The sequence below is a fragment of the Ooceraea biroi genome, chromosome 5 (genome assembly GCF_003672135.1).
Source record: "Ooceraea biroi isolate clonal line C1 chromosome 5, Obir_v5.4, whole genome shotgun sequence".
Lineage (NCBI taxonomy): Eukaryota > Metazoa > Arthropoda > Insecta > Hymenoptera > Formicidae > Ooceraea > Ooceraea biroi.
Window position 1 is genome coordinate 9,050,351 of NC_039510.1, and position 19,456 is coordinate 9,069,806.

At 39.0% G+C, this 19,456-nt stretch overlaps 2 protein-coding genes and 1 long non-coding RNA gene across 4 annotated transcripts in view; all 3 read left to right on the plus strand.

Moving 5' to 3' along the window:
* The first annotated feature begins 8,129 nt into the window (after positions 1 to 8,129).
* Positions 8,130 to 10,270, plus strand: LOC105286999 (CDK-activating kinase assembly factor MAT1). The gene is made up of 3 exons (XM_011352360.3): positions 8,130 to 8,362; positions 8,439 to 8,565; positions 8,658 to 10,270. The coding sequence occupies exons 2-3, from the start codon at positions 8,442 to 8,444 to the stop codon at positions 9,497 to 9,499; spliced, it is 966 nt and encodes a 321-aa protein (XP_011350662.1). The 5' UTR covers positions 8,130 to 8,362; positions 8,439 to 8,441; the 3' UTR covers positions 9,500 to 10,270.
* A 2,488-nt stretch (positions 10,271 to 12,758) lies between these two features.
* Positions 12,759 to 19,456, plus strand: part of LOC105286998 (protein Wnt-1) — a 33,638-nt gene continuing 26,940 nt past the window's right edge. For both annotated transcript variants that reach the window (XM_011352358.2, XM_011352359.2), the window contains exon 1: positions 12,759 to 13,677. In XM_011352358.2, the coding sequence (XP_011350660.1) occupies positions 13,607 to 13,677 (71 nt within the window). In that variant the 5' untranslated portion in view covers positions 12,759 to 13,606. The remainder of the gene's footprint in view (positions 13,678 to 19,456) is intronic.
* On the plus strand, positions 18,753 to 19,371 carry LOC109611494. The gene is made up of 2 exons (XR_002193925.1): positions 18,753 to 18,998; positions 19,154 to 19,371. It is a non-coding gene; the product is annotated as an uncharacterized LOC109611494 (long non-coding RNA).

The following is a 19,456-nucleotide window of genomic DNA, read 5'->3' on the forward strand; positions in this document are numbered from 1 at the left end:
TATACGTTTATTAGTGATTTAAAAAAAAGTTCGTATTTGTCCAAGATCTTTTATATGAGGGTTTAAAGAACTATTTGTGTAGAAAACATTCACGTAGGTTTCAGCTGCGATCTCTTGCGATCTTTTTTCCTGTACATCATTATCCCCCGTCATGGATCGAAACCATCAATTCTGTGAACATCGACCGAAATTTCATTCGAAATATAATTTTGTTCAGAAATCGATTTTAATTAAATAAATATAAACAAGTATATAAATAAGTGAAGGAAAAGAAGTTCCTGTTTGGTTTCATTAATTAGCACTATAAGTAAAAAACAAGCTAGCCTTGCGCAAGTTATGTTAAAGGGATTGTCCTCCTCCTAGAATAAAACAATTTAAATAATTATAACAAAATCATATTAAGAAATGGAAATTTTGTGTGTGTGTAAGACTAAAAAAGAAAAATAATCTTTAATGAACAATCTACATGTTTTACATTTATGATTATGTATAATATATGTATCATACTCTTTTCATTCAGAATCCTCAGAATTGCTCATATTTATATCTTCATCTTTTACATCTATATTGTTTATTTTTAATAACTTTAATGCTTCTGGAAACATTTGCTTTACTGAAGTCGAAGAGGAACATCTTTTCCTTTAATTATTGTTCATATTCGTTGGGAAAATATCATTAATATCATGAAAATATTATGGAAATATGTTAAAAAAACAAATTTTATTTAATTAAAACCGATCTTTGCACAAAATTGTATTTCAAACAAAATTTTAGTCGATGTTCACTGAATTGGTGGTTTCGATCCACTGTGCGCCGCGTTGCCGCATTACCTAAAGTCACTAGATAGATAAAGTACCGCAATCGTCCGCCATTTTAATTCCAACTACACGGTGTTTTTATCACAATATGTTCTCTTCACATCTATCACAATATGTAACCTTTCTCAATGGACATACAACGCAACGCTGCTTCGTAGAATTGCACTTAATGTGTTGATAAGTTGTATGTTTGCACTAAAGCCCGTATCAGACTACGTATTGGAGATTGGAAATTGCGAATTGGAGTTTGAAATTTGACCAGTCAGAACAAAGTAATCTAGGTCTGCTTTGTTTTGATTCGTTAAATTCCAATCTCCAATTCGCAATCTCCAATCTCCAATACGTAGTCTGATACGGGCTTAAGTACACTTCCAACGCCATTTTTATTCCACGTATTTTACCACGGATTGCGGTACTTTATCTATCTAGTGACTTTAGCGTTACCGCGTCCTGTGGGCATGAGCCATAACTATAAACTACGAGAGTAGATATTTGAAGCTCCGGGAAGTTAGCCGGGCAACTTTTACTTTTTTAATTTTTTTACGAATCGTTTGTTGGTCGTTTGTCGGTTATTGTTGGCCTAATTAAAATTTTTGTTGATTAATATTTTTTTTTAAAGAAAATTTTGTGGGAAGTTAGCCGGACGAAAATTAATTTTTTATCATTTTCGGCTCAATCGATGCGCAATCGTTTGTTGGTCACAGATACACTAATTAAAACGTTTGTTGGTTTATTTGTCTTGAAAAAAAATTGTATGCACTACGTGAAACGGTGAAGTAGTGTTCCTCATCTGCACAGATCAGATGCGCAGCCGTATGTAACACATCTTTATACGTTTATGGAATTTTCGCCTTGCTTTTAATTGATTCCTTTGACTATAGAAAATTTCTATAGTCAAAGATTGATTCATAGGCCGGTATTCATAGTCGGATCACAGTATACTGATATACAGTAGGGACAAGCACCCGTTTTCGAGTCAGCCACGCAGATTTGCTTGCGCATCCCAAGCGACTATGTTCTTGGGCGGCACCAATCCCGTTCAAAGTAAAGAACGCACATTATCTCCGTAACTGTGATCACATATAGATACAGAAACATAACCAAACATAAAAATTCGCATATTGTATTGTATTGTTTGTTTTGTGCTTTTGTTAAAAACAATGTCTAAGAGAATACATCGAGTGTGTGCGGTGCAAAATTGTTTTCACAATGATTAATGATGATTAAGTGATAATATATCATTTTGTCGCTTTCCAAAAGAGAAAGAAAGATATGCATTACTTATGTATTTCTAAAATATGTAATTTTTTTGTAAGAAAACACATTAAAAATATTTGCTGATAGCGGTGGTTTCTAATATTATTGATACGCTACTTGCCGCCCGAAGACATGGCGGATCGGCTGAAAAAGATCAAAGGTACCGACGCTCTTTGTTAGGGCCTTCGCAGACAAAATTCAGTAAGACGTAACGTAAGAATTCGACCAATCGCGTTGCTCGAATCCTTACATTACGGTTACGGACAGCCGAATCGAGCAACGCGATTGGTCGAATCCTTACGTTACGTCTTACGGAATTTTGTCTGTGGAGGCCTTTAAGGCCTGTGTCCACAATCCAAGAACTTTATCAAAGTTTTAGTTCCGAGAAATGTGTAGCCAATGAACTTACAGTTTTTACATAAAAGCTGCATGTTGATTGGCTACACATTTCTCGGACCTAGAACTTTGACCAGGAACTTGGATGGTGGACACAAGGCTTTACTGTGCTTATACCAGAAAGGAACCTGAGAGCGGCCATGCCCCTGTATTTTGTGTAACGCTATTCGGTCGCTGATTCGAGCGCCATCGCAACCACTTTTTGTGGATGTCGAGAACTACGAAGCCACATCCACTTTCGCGCGGTGTACATTCACTTTACTGTCGATAAGTAGTTACTCAAATCGGTGCGAATGTGCCAACACATTAACAAACTGCTGAAAAGCAACGAAAATGACATATGTTAATAACAATACGCGCATAGAGATGTGTTCACATCTATTAAGATATGTGTATTCGTATAAAAAATACACAAATACAAAAATACGCAAAAATACACAATTCTAAGAAGAATTTATATAAAATATTATTAGGTATGTTCATTTGGTTTCAATAAAGCGCAATATCTGACAATTTGTGTTCCTCTGTCTTATTACTTATTTCTTACTAGCTCTTTTTGTTGCTACTGTTATTGTTTTTATACGAATGTGTTTTAATGTTATATGTCGTTCCTCAAACGTTTGTTTGAGATATCATTTCACATATGGAGTGTATCAAAACTGACGGACGAAATACCCTCCTTTATAGAAATTTATTATTGATGCGTGTCATTGCCACTCACAACAAATCCTCTTAAAACTCATTAAAATAATTAGTTGCTCGCATGTATTTGGTACCAAACTAATCTAGAGGCAACGTACTATCGAACTATATCAATATCCGAATTTGTTGCTAACTCTAACATGTGGAAAAACATTAGTTTATCACAGACGCTCGAGCGGCGCTGCAAGTTTCTTCAACCGACGTTTACAGAATTCGTTGCTCGCACTCTTTTGGTCTCAAATTGTACCTTGCATCACAGGCTATCGAAATATATCAATACCTGAATTTGTTGCTAACTCCAAAATCACAAAATAACCAGGTACGTGATTGCGCGACCATATACGACAGGTAAAGGCAGTTATTGACAGAGTGTTTAAACAATTTGTTACTAATTCGATACAAGGTATAAATTATTTCTTACTATCAGTAATATATATTTTTATATATTACTGACTACACATGCGGTATTAGAGAGATGTAAAGGGAAAAGGTAGGCGGTCCTTATAAGGATCGCGTGATCGAAGCGTGCTCGATAGTGGCGAGCAATTAGAAGCGTCGCGGCAAGAATCAAAGGCTGGCGGTAATACCTAAAGTGACATGTTTTCCGCTGTGGGAAAATTTGGAGCGACCGCTCGCGCTTACCGCAGCGAAAAATATATTACTTTAGATATTGCCGCAAGCCTTTGATTCTTGCCGCGACGCTTCTAATTGCTCGCCGCTATCGAGCACGCTTCGATCACGCGATCCTTATAAGGACCGCCTACCTTTTCCCTTTACATCTCTCTAATACCGCATGTGTAGTCAGTAATATATAAAAATATATATTACTGATAGTAAGAAATAATTTATACCTTGTATCGAATTAGTAACAAATTGTTTAAACACTCTGTCAATAACTGCCTTTACCTGTCGTATATGGTCGCGCAATCACGTACCTGGTTATTTTGTGATTTTGGAGTTAGCAACAAATTCAGGTATTGATATATTTCGATAGCCTGTGATGCAAGGAACAATTTGAGACCAAAAGAGTGCGAGCAACGAATTCTGTAAACGTCGGTTGAAGAAACTTGCAGCGCCGCTCGAGCGTCTGTGATAAACTAATGTTTTTCCACATGTTAGAGTTAGCAACAAATTCGGATATTGATATAGTTCGATAGTACGTTGCCTCTAGATTAGTTTGGTACCAAATACATGCGAGCAACTAATTATTTTAATGAGTTTTAAGAGGATTTGTTGTGAGTGGCAATGACACGCATCAATAATAAATTTCTATAAAGGAGGGTATTTCGTCCGTCAGTTTTGATACACTCCATATGTGAAATGATATCTCAAACAAACGTTTGAGGAACGACATATAACATTAAAACACATTCGTATAAAAACAATAACAGTAGCAACAAAAAGAGCTAGTAAGAAATAAGTAATAAGACAGAGGAACACAAATTGTCAGATATTGCGCTTTATTGAAACCAAATGAACATACCTAATAATATTTTATATAAATTCTTCTTAGAATTGTGTATTTTTGCGTATTTTTGTATTTGTGTATTTTTTATACGAATACACATATCTTAATAGATGTGAACACATCTCTATGCGCGTATTGTTATTAACATATGTCATTTTCGTTGCTTTTCAGCAGTTTGTTAATGTGTTGGCACATTCGCACCGATTTGAGTAACTACTTATCGACAGTAAAGTGGATGTACAAGCAACGGCATAAATGCCTTCCTTCGGTTATGAGTAACGGTCGGTAACGGCAGATGGCACGACTGTGATGTGGACGGAGGTGGCGCGGCGCACACAGGCGAATTCTTACAAATTCAAAACCTAAAATATAAAATTAAGGTGTTTTCGAAATCTAGTTTAATAAATAATGTATTGACTATCAAAGAATCATTTGCAGTTATGAACAAAAATTAACCATTGTTTTTAAAAAATGCCATTTTTAATCTGACGAGTTCGTAATTTTTGCAAAAATTAAAAACTAAGTTATTGTTTGTATTTTAATAACATTAAGAACTTATCGATCAAAATGATAAGAACGTGCTAATAACATAAGCATCGCCAGCGTAAACATAGTATGTATACATACTAATATATTTTTATGTATATATACTATATATTGTTAAAGCTAAATAATAAATAATAATAATATAAAATTTATTAAGAATATTTTTCAATATATCTATTTAATATATATAAGATATATATATATATATATATTTAATATATGATATATGGAAAGTTATTCAAGAAATATGTTTGAGACTGTTTCGACGTTATTAAATCTTTGGTGGCCCTGAAAAGGACCGATTTTTGGCCCTGAAAAATAATATATATTACTGCAGATAATGCGAGTTAGTCACATACAGTGATGACAGCCTCATTGTTTGCGAGTAAAGGTCGTTCTACATTAGACGCAAGCAAGCAATCGCATGAACGTAAGCTGCACTACTTCCGATCGTAAACTGCTCGCAAGCAGCAGTCGCAAAGTTTGGTCAAATTTGACAGTTGCGTCTCTGCGATTTGCAATAACCTGAGCGTCGAACTTTGTTATCATGGCAACTATATGATATAATCCCAGCAAACACAAAGTAACAGGTAATATACATGTTAGTTATAATTTCCCACTCAACAATGTAATTGTTACATAACACGTATGTTATGTTGTATTTATTAATGAGTGGGCAATTATAACTAACATGTATATTACCTGTTACTTTGTGTTTGCTGGGATAAGACTCGTGCGACTTGTGATTAATGTGCATGTGGTCAATCGCTTGCGACTAATGTAGAACAACCTTTACGCAGCCTCGAAAAGAAGAAATAAGCAGGGAGAGTTCCGTCTTCTCTCGATGAAACGTTTGTTTATAACATCACTGGACTCGCGCATCGTTTATATACCCAACGGGGTGTGTCGATGCGAACCAATGAAATGCATATAACAAATTCTTCAATTCCTATTGGCGATTAATTAGCGAGTCCAATGTTACGATTTCACGGAAAAACAATGCACATTCTGAAAATGAGCCGCAGCGCTTCCCGCAAATCGTATGAATACAACTCGAGGGAGGCGATGCGTTTTATCTTGTGACTTATTGCAGGTGCGCGTTAAGTCATGTTTAAAAATTTGTGCCCCGAGGTGAGAGGTCGCATAGTGGGACAGTGGCAAGCTGGAAGATCAGTAGCAGATATTGCTGCTGATATTCCATGCTCCACAAAGACAGTACGCACGTGGATACAGCGGTATGCTGATGGCGGTGATCATGCATTGTATGATCATCGCAAGCATAATCGCCGACCACGACGGACGACACGGGACGAAGACGAAAATCTCGTCGCTTCAATGCAACAACGGCCTTTTGGCACAGTTGCAGAAGCCATCCAGACTGCGGACGTCAACATATCGGACAGGACTGCAAGACGACGACTAAACGAAGCCGGACTTCACTGCTATCGCCCAGCTCACAAAATTCCGTTGACTCCTGAACATCGGGAGCAACGTGTCGCGTTTGCTTTGGACAGCTTGGCGACAAGCCGTGAGAAATGGGAGGCCACGATCTGGACCGATGAAAAGGTCTTTGTATCGTGTACCGACCGTCAACCTCACGTATGGCGATTACGTGATCAACGGTTGAATCCTAATCATGTTGTGCCTATCCACAGAAGTGGAAGGATTTCCTGTCCAATGTGGGGCTGGATTTCTGGCACTACAATCGGAGAGCTGGTGGACATTCCCACACGCATGAACTCTGCGCAGTACATTCGCATACTGGAAGAAGTATTTCTTCCGTCAGTACGTGAAATCTACCCCGCAGAGGACATGCCAGTTATTCGATTAGTGCAGGATAATTCTAGTGTCCATTCATCACGGGAAACACAAGCATGGTTTCGGAATCATCCGGAGATTTATTTAATCCAATGCTCGTTCGCCAGATCTAAATTTGATCGAAAATGTTTGGGCACAAATGGTTCAACGATGGAAACCAAGAAGGGAGAGGACGACAGCAGCGTTAGCCGCCTATGTGAGAGAAGTCTGGGAAGAACTTCAGTTTCAACCCGACTTCCTCGCAAATTTGATTAATTCGATTCCTAATCGACTCAATCAAGTTATCGATCGTGACGGATACTGGACTGATTACTGACTGACGGACTATTCACTATCGACCTCTTTACCGAAAAAAATCGGTCCTTTTCAGGGCCAAAAATCGGTCCTTTTCAGGGCCACCAAAGATTTAATAACGTCGAAACAGTCTCAAACATATTTCTTGAATAACTTTCCATATATCATATATTAAATATATATATATATATATATATATATCTTATATATATTAAATAGATATATTGAAAAATATTCTTAATAAATTTTATATTATTATTATTTATTATTTAGCTTTAACAATATATAGTATATATACATAAAAATATATTAGTATGTATACATACTATGTTTACGCTGGCGATGCTTATGTTATTAGCACGTTCTTATCATTTTGATCGATAAGTTCTTAATGTTATTAAAATACAAACAATAACTTAGTTTTTAATTTTTGCAAAAATTACGAACTCGTCAGATTAAAAATGGCGTTTTTTAAAAACAATGGTTAAGTTTTGTTCATAACTGCAAATGATTCTTTGATAGTCAATACATTATTTATTAAACTAGATTTCGAAAACACCTTAATTTTATATTTTAGGTTTTGAATTTGTAAAAATTCGCCTGTGTGCACCGCGCCGCCTCCGTCCACATCACAGTTGTGCCATCTGCCGTTACCGACCGTTACTCATAACCGAAGGAAGGCATTTATGCCGTTGCTTGTACACCGCGCGAAAGTGGATGTGGCTTCGTAGTTCTCGACATCCACAAAAAGTGGATGCGATGGCGCTCGAATCAGCGACCGAATAGCATTACACAAAATACAGGGGCATGGCCGCTCTCAGGTTCCTCTCTGCTTATACTGTGGCCGGGCCATGTTGTATTTTAGTTCCAAAATGTAGGGTTTTAATTTTTTAGATGGCACCACAAACGCCGGTCACTCAAAATATACAGGAGTCTTGAGTGTGACTGACGGCCCTCAAACAAATATGATAGAACGTAACGTTAGATGATTTGTAGATAACAATTAATCATAGTGAGTTGTTACTATAATTTATGAGCAAGGGATAATATCTTAAACATTGAGGTAATTTAGATTTTATCGAGTAAAATCTACAAAGGTTAGGAGACACTTCTCGTCAATGCGACTTTATTTTTTTCAGAAGATGGACGATCAAGCGTGTCCACGATGCAAGACCACCAAATACCGAAATCCATCCTTGAAATTGATGGTAAACGTTTGCGGCCATACATTATGCGAGAGCTGCGTGGATTTACTCTTTTTGAAAGGTTCACTCCTTTATAACTAATCCGTTGTGCTTGATATAACGTACAAGAGTGTTATGAATATAAATTGTAATATTTACAATTACATTATTCAGGTTCTGGATCCTGTCCGGAATGCAAGATACCATTGAGAAGAACAAATTTCCGAGTTCAGATGTTTGAGGATTCCATGGTCGAAAAGGAAATAAATATAAGGAAACGTATTCTGCGAGATTTCAATAAAAAGGAAGACGACTTTCCTACGTTGAGAGAATACAACAATTACTTGGAGGACATTGAGACTATAATATACAATTTGGCAAATAACATTGATGTTATCGAGACAAATAAGAAAATAGAACAGTATAAGAAGGACAACAAGGAACAAATAGCAAAGAGTAAGTCGAAACTTGGTAGGAGCGAGCACGAATTGGAGGAGATGATAGAATTAGAAAAACAAAAGGAGGAGGAGAGGAGGGTAGAACTTGCGAAGGAGGAGGTGGAAGCGAAGAGAAAGAGGATTCGCGAGAAGGAGGCTCTGATAGACGAGCTGACATTTTCCGATGCGAGTGCCAAAAATATTGTCGAGTCGTTCGCCTCTGCGATCCAGACGCAGAAGAAGGAAGCGAAGGCTAATTCCGCGATCAAAGCTACTCAGTTTAGCACGGGAATTAAGTTTGGCAATCAAGGAAATCAAAATTACATATCAGTGCCGAAGGTAGAGGAGGGTCCTCTGTATTCGTACACGCCTATCCGACAGCAGATAGAAGGCCCGTCACCACCTGGTTGGCGAGAGCTTCAGGCTCGCGGATACGTTTCGCACATACGTAGTGAATCTCAGGTCGAGAGAGCAGGAGGATTTAAAGCGCATGTCGCGTGTCTGCGCGCACTGCAGGAAGCTATGGCCGGTTTGTATCACAACCCTTCGCAGCGACAGGCAGAATTTGCGACTGTATGACCGCATAAATTGTTTTTACGCAACCACGAACGTGATGACGTCTCTTTGGTCGTCTCAATTTTTTAGTACATTGCAACGTTGCATACGCAAATTTAATACTAATGAAACAATTATGATTTCTCTTTGTCACGTGAAACATATCAGTGTGGGATTTTTGCTACAGGGTGACATGGTTGAGCCATGTCACATGAAATGTAATTGAAATTACCAAAGTGTCTATCATCGAAGAAAGGATTCTGTTCTTTAAATTAAATGTATATTTTTAAATAATTTGTCTGCTGATTGAAACAAATACGTATTGTTAATTTAAGTAGTATACATGAATTTCAATACACATTCCTTTACGATTGAAGATAGCGGATATCTTTCTTCTCGAAAAAGTAAAGAGCGTATTTATTATTTAGATATAACAATGTAAAATTAATACTAATATTGAGATAATGAGAATGAGTAGTAGAGAGTCTATGACTTATAGACGTGAGGATACTCGTCAAATTATGGAGAGAGATAGTCCATAATGTATAAATATATACTGTATAAAAATACATAGTTTTGCGCAAAATAAAATAAAAACTTTGCACAGTTTGCAGTTATATTTCTATTTGTAAGATATATCTATGGTAATCCGTACGTTCTTTATGTCCATTCTTTTTACTGAATGTATATTAATTAAAACAATTTACATGACTCATTTCAGTTTATTTACGACCGTCATTATTATACATTATTTATATCAGATTGCAAAAAGATATGCTCCTTCTCATTACACGTTACAATACTTTCCAATTATTCCCTTACCAAATGTTGCTCGTACTACTTATTCAAGCAGATCTGCAGATGGCAGCATTATCATATTTCTGTAATGTGCGCACATAAAATTTACATTCGTAGATTTTAATGACTTTTCCTTGGACGTATTAGATAATTCTTATCTTTTGTATCTTTTTTAAACAATTATCGTATTTTGTTTTGCATTATTTATACTTAATTAACAAATTGTACGCAGTTAGAATTTTAAATTTTAGTTGTACTTTTACAAAAATTATTACGATAATATTGAAAATGTATATAATTTAATCAAATAGGTGCAATTCCTGGCGCTGTATATGCTGAAAATATATAATTTACATCTTTTATAATTCAATAAAACCAAAAATGTACACATCAGATATAAAAAGTATTTTTTACATATCAGACAGCTTACTAGGAAATTTAATATCAGCATTACATGCAAATATTGAAAATGCAATACAGAAACAATTATTGATGGTGATATTATAATTTGTAAAATTTATCAATAAATATTACAAAATATCATTTTACATACTAATGCAACGAAAAGAGAAATTTTCATATTGTAATCAAGATTACGAAGTTTTAAGTTATAAGAACTTTTGAAACGATATATTCCATGCTTTAGTGAAACGCTCGAAATATAAATTTAGGTATTTTATTCTTTAGGTTATACTGATTTTTTTATAGAAGGCGTTGTTAAATCTTTTGAATTTTTTAAAAATATTTATGCTTGAGATAAATCACAAACGTTAAGCTATATTTTCTCCAGATTTCTCCGACACAAACAAAAATATTAATGTATTTTCGAAAAAATATGAGATATCAATTCTATCGATTCTATCGATACATCCTATTGATTATATAGATTATTTAATAGTGCAACATACATGTGCATCATACTCTTTCATAATGCAGCATAATTAAATTAAATTAAATTAAATTGATTATTGAGGCTTGAAACAAAAAAATGAGACAAACTTCGATAAGATCAGACGTTGTAGATGAAGCAGACACATAGAAATGATCTTTATTTGTAATAATAAAGACGATATAGGGTATACATATTCATATTTTCGGCAAAGATTTAAAACTTTTCTTCTTGCTGGTTTTACTTTAATGTTTTATAAATTGTGGAAATTGCACATGAGGTAGATTATGCCTTAAGACGTGACGAGAAGGTATTAACGAATTAAAACTTAATATTTAGTTAATGGTAAGAAAATGTGATATTACTGTATATCATAATAAGATACTGTTTGAACGCAACATTGTTTTGAGTTGATCAAAGCTATTTGATACGTTCATTTTATATATTCTATTATTTTAAACATTAATATATCTTGAACTTTGATTTACACATTTATTGAAAAATTAGCCTCATACGCGATTCTCACACATGATGTATAATTATACTTTGTTGCACTTGTCTGTCGAAAAAGAAGGATTTTATGCATATTTATACATATGTATAACTGAAGCGAGGTCAGCCGAAAACTAGTTTTGTGGATGATAATATATTATTGATTAAACAATCCTGCTCGTGCCTCCTGGCACGGAGTAGCAAAATGATCCTTTTCTAAGGAAACCTCCTGTTCCATTGTCATAAAGATTCAGTCGTATCATGTTAATTCCTTGCACAGTATACTTTTTGAGTATTATTTAAATGATAAAACGTACACGTTTATTATAATGTCTAAATTATAGATTAGTTTTGTTACTGTTTGATGTTATTTTTATATTTCTTTTGTCAATCATTAATCAATCGTGAATTGACAACATGGGAAGATCCACTTGATCTGGATTTTATGTTTCTGCAAAGTACGAATTTATAATCAATGAGAAATAATTTTGAACAAGAGAAAGTTGTTCAGAAAGTATTCAGAATTACTCAAATGTTTGTATCTTTTTTATTGTTTGAATATATTTACGTAGCGACAAACACACGGCGTTAGATATGTTTTGCCGCATATATTCACTTGTGACGCGTTGCAAATACAGGTAAATCGCTCGTCAATGAGATGTTTTAATCGTTTTAATTTACAGGAATTTGTATCATTGCGTAAATCACATCTACCAACATAACAATCGCGAAAATGATATCGCTACTTTTAATTCTCGCTGTTAAACGAAAATATAACACGTTCTGGAAAATGGACACGTAAATTCCGATATTTTTATATTCATCCGTTCCATTCGAAAACCATCGCGATTCAGTGAGAAAGCTAGTGCAGCGACGAGAAAAGAGTGCAGCCTCTTGCTCCGCGTGTCGCGCGGAGACACAAGCGAGTCGAGGAACGAATCGCGAACGAGCGAGTGTACGCGCTCGCATCGGCGACGGGGACGGTGCGCCGAAATGCTTAATTAGCGCGAGTGGAGCCTCGGAGGCTCTTCGGTGACGCGGCCAATCAGCGACGACCGAACGAACGGCGACTCCGCCCACCGTGAGAGCCCCGTTGCCCTTTTCCTCGTGACTACCGGCCACAGTCCGTACGCGAACGTTCACGGAGCGTCGTCTCGCTTGTGTCCGGTTCCGCGCGTCGCCGTGTATCGCACAACTTTAGCGCGCGACTTTCGCGCACGTCCAAACTCGCCCGCGGAATTGCGAATTCCGGTAGTACTCTTTCCGCACTCTCTTTTTGCATTCTCATTTTCATTCTCGCTCATTCGATTGATCGATTCGCTACCGGCGCGATTTCTTTCGTGAACGATCGCCAGCGAGAGCGAGTGGTGGTCGTCGGGCGCGATTTACCGTTGATAGGCCGTCACGTTAGTGTTTGACTGACGGCGCGCCGCTTTGCGTCGTATCGCGTCGCGACACTCGAGTCGATCTTTCGCTCCTTCTTGGAAACATGTAAAACGGACGGAACGTGTAGTAAGAACGGAGCTGGAGAACTTTCCGTCGCGAGCGGCAGGACCGCGGAGGCCGGATACCACGAGGTACGCGAGAAAGGAAGAGACGCGGGTTAGCCGCAACGTTGCCGCGGCTGACGTTGTCGGACCGCGCGCGCAATTCCGAGATCGCCGATTCCGAAATCGCTCGATCTGTTACCGTTGGCGGCGCGGCGACACGAGATCGCGATTGCTCGGCCTCGATCGCGCAGTCGATTCGTGACGATTGACGGACAGGACGAGGATGCGAGACGCGAATCGTCGTCGGCGGTGCACGTAGGAATGCAAGGCTGAGAAAGGAGCCAGACGAGAGTGTGCCACGTAAACGTTCCTCTCCGGCGCGCTTCCACGAGGAGATCCGACGATTCGGCGGTTGGTCGAGGAGAATCCACTGAGGATCGCCGCACGCAACGCACACCCGTCATGTCAACGAGTTACCTACTCGTGTCCTTGCTGATCGTCGCGTGGCAGAGCGGCGTGCAGGCCAATTGGTGGTAAGTCTAAATTATATGTTGTCCGCGATTAATGATCGATACGAAAATGAGAAATGTAAAATCTCTATGGCTGTCCATAAATTGTTAAAATCTTGTATCGTTAGTTTCTCATCAACTTCACTTATCGAGGTAGTTGCGTGTAATCTCTTCACTTGCGACTTGCATAATGTTAAGCGCTAAGCACGAGCTTAGAAGATGGCGCAAGGCGACTACGAAAATCTTGTCTTAACTGCTCCGATACTTTTTAAACGTGTTTTTGTTTTCATTGTCCGATGAAGTATGAGTTATAGGTATTTAGAATGAAAGATTCTTTAGCTGTGTTACTTAACGTTAAAGATGCATTATACAGATCTGCATCATACTTGGATCCGTAACGGATCTAATACTTTCACTGCCGAGAGCGCCTTCAGTTTCTCATGGGAAAAAACCCGAGGGCACCGATGGGCTCTTTATTCGCATAGCGATTTCTATCATCAGTTTTATATTGCTCGCAACATGAACGACATACATCTTGATTATTTTATAGCGAAAATGTAATCTAAAGATGTAAGTATCGTAAACGCATTACAATTATTGCGAATAGTGATTGCAAGCAAGTTACCGTCACTCGCAATTATGACTTGTAATACGCAAAAATTGTGACAATTCCAGCGTGACAATTTTCAGCTCGACAAGATGTTGAAAGGAATTTCTGATTAAAAAAAAACAAATTGTTAGAAAAAAGATAATCTTGAGGACTCGCAAAACATATATTGCAAGGTAATGATAAATAATTCTTAATTAATTAACAAGCCAATGTCCACTCAGATTTCCAGTATCATTAATCGCGCTCTCCGCGTGCGAGCGTTCACGTTGCAGGAAATGCATTCTCCTGCAAGCATCGTCTCTATCTACGGTAATTTCCTCCGGGAGACGGAGGCAAACTTGCCTAGTCTCTGGCCTTCCATCCGAGCACTTTGTCGTCCGCGAGCGGTCAAACAAATGTGCTTCTCGCTGCAGACAAATATCCTACGCGAGTTCTGGACAGTCAATTATTTTTATTGACACGGTGGTCGCGTTGCAGCGCTCACCTAGCACCCAGCGTACGCGTTGCGGTACACCTGCCGCGGATGCATCACGCGAGGAGAGACAGGATCCGTCCACGGGGAATACGATATCTAGCGCTGGCTTTCTTCATGATTATTTGAGGGTTCAGCGAAAGCATCCCACGAGATTCAGCGAAAAGAAGCCGCGTGGGCTGCAAAGCAGCGCGTAAGCAGCGAGTTATTGCGCGAATTATGTTAAACGACAACTCGGTGACGGCTTTAAGGAGGCGTTTCAGCTAGGAGCCTTGCGATTGTAGACTGTCGCGATCTTCGTTTTCCCAACAAACGTTTTTCCAGAAAGAAAATGCGGTGGCAATTTGTTCGTAAGAGAAGTATAGTACAGTGGAAAGTAGAAGTTTCGGCGGAAATTTGAAGAACGTTGATCAGCATGCAGCAGGGTCAGTCGTCGATAGTCACAAATCCATAATAGGCGAATAATCCCCTTCGATCGGGCGAGCCGCCGCGAGCCAGATCGGAGAAGCCCCGGCAGTAATAGCTATACGTGAGCGTATCGCTCTACGGTATTGGCAGCGACAATGTGCCTCTACAATCTTAAATGAGGAAGGGCCGCCGATCTTTTACGGTCGAGCATGATTTTCTACCCAGATATTTCATTTCCGGCAAACTGGTTCCCTCGGGCGATTAATGACTCGCCATCGATGCGCGTGGCGAATCCCTCGATTAAGGTCATCGATACTCCGATGCTTAGGGAACATCGATCCCTTATTTTAGTTTCAACATGGACCATAATGATACCGTGATACGTAACATGGTACACAGGCACACTGGTTCCGCTGTCGAGCTTGCATTTTCTAATCTTTTTAGTTTTATTCTTCAAATCGTTCAGCGTCGGCACTTTGAAAAAATAAAAAGATATTTCTGATATTTAGGAAGAAGATAAATGGATCTTCATGATAAAGTCTTCATGATTTTACCTGATATGTATTTTTTAAATTTTTTACTTAATTTTTTCTCTTATATCTTATATTTTATATATTATCTATCTTGTATTTCATTGTTATATCAAATTTCATCTCAATTACGACTTCCTTTAAATCAAAAGCACGCGCTACTTGGTGTAATTGGTCGATTAGTTAGCTATTGATGAGCTCATTTTGTCGGCCGTTCTTATCTGTCCGGAGAACACCAGTACATTTTAGCTCACCGGCAATCATTAAAGAGTAGCCTATCGACTAAATTGAGGAATATCCCCTGAGAGAGCCGGCTAATCTTTATCCGATCATGAAAGTTAACGGCGCGTGTGAATATAGCGCGGGATGTACGTCGACGAGATCAATCAACCAAATTATCATCATTGATGGCTTTTGAGATATCGTAATTGCAGTTGTATTATATCCATCAATCGTTATTATAAGATATATAAAAGAATTTTCAATTTAAAATGAATTGTATAATACCAGACTTTTTTCATGAATTTTCTACTATAATAATTTCCATCAACATTTTGTTAATTTTTTTCGTATAATTTATTAAAGTGTATGTTGGTGTACGTCTACTAGCTCTAGCTTATCGATCATTACTGCAGGAATTGAATTTTGCGATATCTTTTCTAATACTTTTGTGCACCTTGCAACGTTGCATTCTTTTCCTATGAATCTATGTTATCCTGTTTGTTAACGGCATTTATTTCGTTTTTTTTTCGGGGAGTTATCAAAGCGTATGCTGACATGGTTGATTTCACGTCATCATTATGGATGTCCATTGTGGACCAGAGGACCGTGTCTCGAAGCGAGTCATGAATTTTCGAAGCTTTCGATTCTCGCTATGGGAATGCGAGCCCCTCGTCGTATGCCGCATTAATTCAGGGGTGCCTCGAGCATGACTGTCCCGGTTTTAATGAGGTTTAACGAGGGCTTCCTTTCTTATTTTCAAGCTTTTGTTTACCATCTGGAGCGATTCTCGATTTATCGATCTCTCGTGCACTTTTGCCTTCGCATCCATTGAATCTAACGTGCTTCGGAATTAGACGCGCACCCTCGAGTTTCTCTCGGCTTATCCGACGAAGGGAGAAATGGTACGATTTATTGCTCTTTCTCTTTTCCCGCGCAAATTTGTTGATAAAAATCTATAGACTACATTTTATTTGGGACATCTCTCATCTTATCGTAATAATTCGTGCTTCATTCCCTTTTCTATCGCAATAAATTTCACGTTGAGCGCATCAGAGAATGCGCGAGCATGATTACATTGATACGTATAACATGGAACATGGTATAAGATATAAGAAAACAATTTTTTCTCAATTATATATGATTATATTCTTAAAAGTTTGTAGAAAACATTTCTACAAATCGAATAAATTTCTATAGGTTTTCAAAAATGAACAAAGCGAAAGACTAGTGCAAAGTAGACTAACAATAAGTGACAGCACCCGACAACATCCGAATGAGGAGATATCAAAGCAAGTGAGCGATATTGGTACCAATACGAGACCGGATCATTTGGTAGTTGACAAAAATCGTGTTCCACTTCTCGGCGACTGGTCCGCGACGTGCTCGCTAGTCACTCGACAGTCGGAGACGAGCAGCGCGACAAAGACGACGTCGCTGTCTTTTGAAACGTCACGATCTCCATAAAGAAGCAGAAAGAACGCGGCCATAAACCAACACACGCGGACACAGGAGAGGGTGAAAGAACCGTTGTGGAGAGCGAGAGGCAGAAAGGGAGCGCACAGCCGCCGGGGCAGATTTAATAAAAGCATCTTTATTGCCAAACGCGAATCTCCGGTCGGTGCGTTATAGTTGCACGCGCGCATCGTCTTTACGACAAGCGATTAAAATTGGTATTAACACTCCACGTTACTCTGCAATAATCCCGACCCCGTCGCTGTCGGCAGGCCGCTGGCTATTACCGCTGCCGCCGAAACGACCTGGAACGACGGTCAAACCAGACCCGAATGACGATTTTGTGCTTTATTTCACGGCTGCTCACCCAAGCTTTTATCAGACGACGCATATCTGGTGACGACCAGTGTCATCGTTGTCATAAGCTCGCGTATGGCAAGTCTTCGCTGTGCCGCAGATTCGTAACGCGATAATACGAGAGAAAATAATTTATAGTACTGTAACGCAAACCAATTGATAATATTTCTAATAGAAAATTGTCTGCAATATCTCGCATCTTTATCTCGCAAGGAATCACTTCTCTGAGTACATAAGAACGTAAATCCATTTCATGTAGGTATCAAGTACAATTTCATAGGAAAAGGGAAAGCCAATGGCAGTGTATTGTATTGCGGAACGTCTGGACGCTGTTCGCCGAATCCCGCGAGTCTTGAAAATCCTCGAAAATTCGATGACCGGAATGATAAAGGCTCCTCGCGATCTCGTCATGTGTTTGCACGACGACTATAGAAGCGCTTTATAGGAACAACGGGCGTCGCGTCCAATACGATGGCGCGCGCATTTCGTCGTACTTTAGTTACTACCCCCCGATCCTCGTATTTTTTTTATAAGACCCATATAAAAAGCACCGTAATATATGACCTAGCCGTCTCGTAAAAATAAACGGCACCGCCGCCGATAACATGTTCCCCCTTCGGCGCGACATGTCATCCCCTCGCGAAAGCCACCCCGAGATCCGCGCTCCGGCTACGCCGATCGAAGGGAAAAATCGGGATTACCACATGTTTCGTTAATTTCATTGCGGAATCCGAGTGTGGATCCTGCCATAAAATCTACTCTCCGCACCAAATCGAATTCTCGTATCGGGCTCTCAGTAACGGTTCTCGTCGCGCGCGCGCGCGCGCGTGAGATTTATTCTTTTCTTTCTCTTTTTTTCCTGCGGGATCCTCAAAATCGCGAGGTGTAACCGTCGAATCCTCACGGTGCGTTAGTAATAATCCCGCCGGTGCGTTGGAAGTCTGTGGATGTATCATCGAACGGCGCGGCATGGCACGGCAAGGCACCGGTACACGGAGGCTTCAGTGGCGCGCGGCAAAAACCTAATAGCATCCTGTTTTGTTTAGTATTTCTCGTTTCACCACGAGAGCGCGCGAGCAAGCGAGCGAGGGAGAGGAAACGAGCGAGAAAAAGAGAGGCAGCACCTTCCCTGACCGCCCTTCTGTGCCGGCCATCTCTTCCTCTCGGTTGAAGAATCTCCGACAAAGGAGGCCGCCGCGAGCTTTGGTAACATGCCTTCGGGACTCCTTCGGCAATGTTTCCCTGGAGCCAGAGATATATTGTCATAACGAAGAGGCCGAGTTTGGGCCATGAGGTACTCATTCTCTTTCTCTCTCCTTCTGTCTTTCACCTTCTTTTCTCCTTTTTCTGTATCCTTTCTTCTTTCTCTTCCTGTCTCCTCCACTTTTCGATTTTTCAGAATCGTTCCTTTCATTACGTGCAAATTCCTTTTTCTTTTTTTTGCTTCAGATAAAACCAGTCTGACGTACGGATTATTCGAGTATCGGATTACTCGAGTATCTCATATTTACTGACAGAAGATGACTCGAAAAAAAGGAGAGAGAGAGAGAGAGGGGAGGGAGGTATTTGACTACCACGAATTTTCTCAGATTTTGTAAACGTGAATGTAAATGTGATACGAGCTATATATTCTACATACAAAGCATAAAGGGCATAAATAATGTACGGAAATTACGAATATCATTATGGCAGTTTCCTTTATCTCGCATTGCGCGTGTGTATATACGTGTGTCGCATACTCGCAAAAAAATA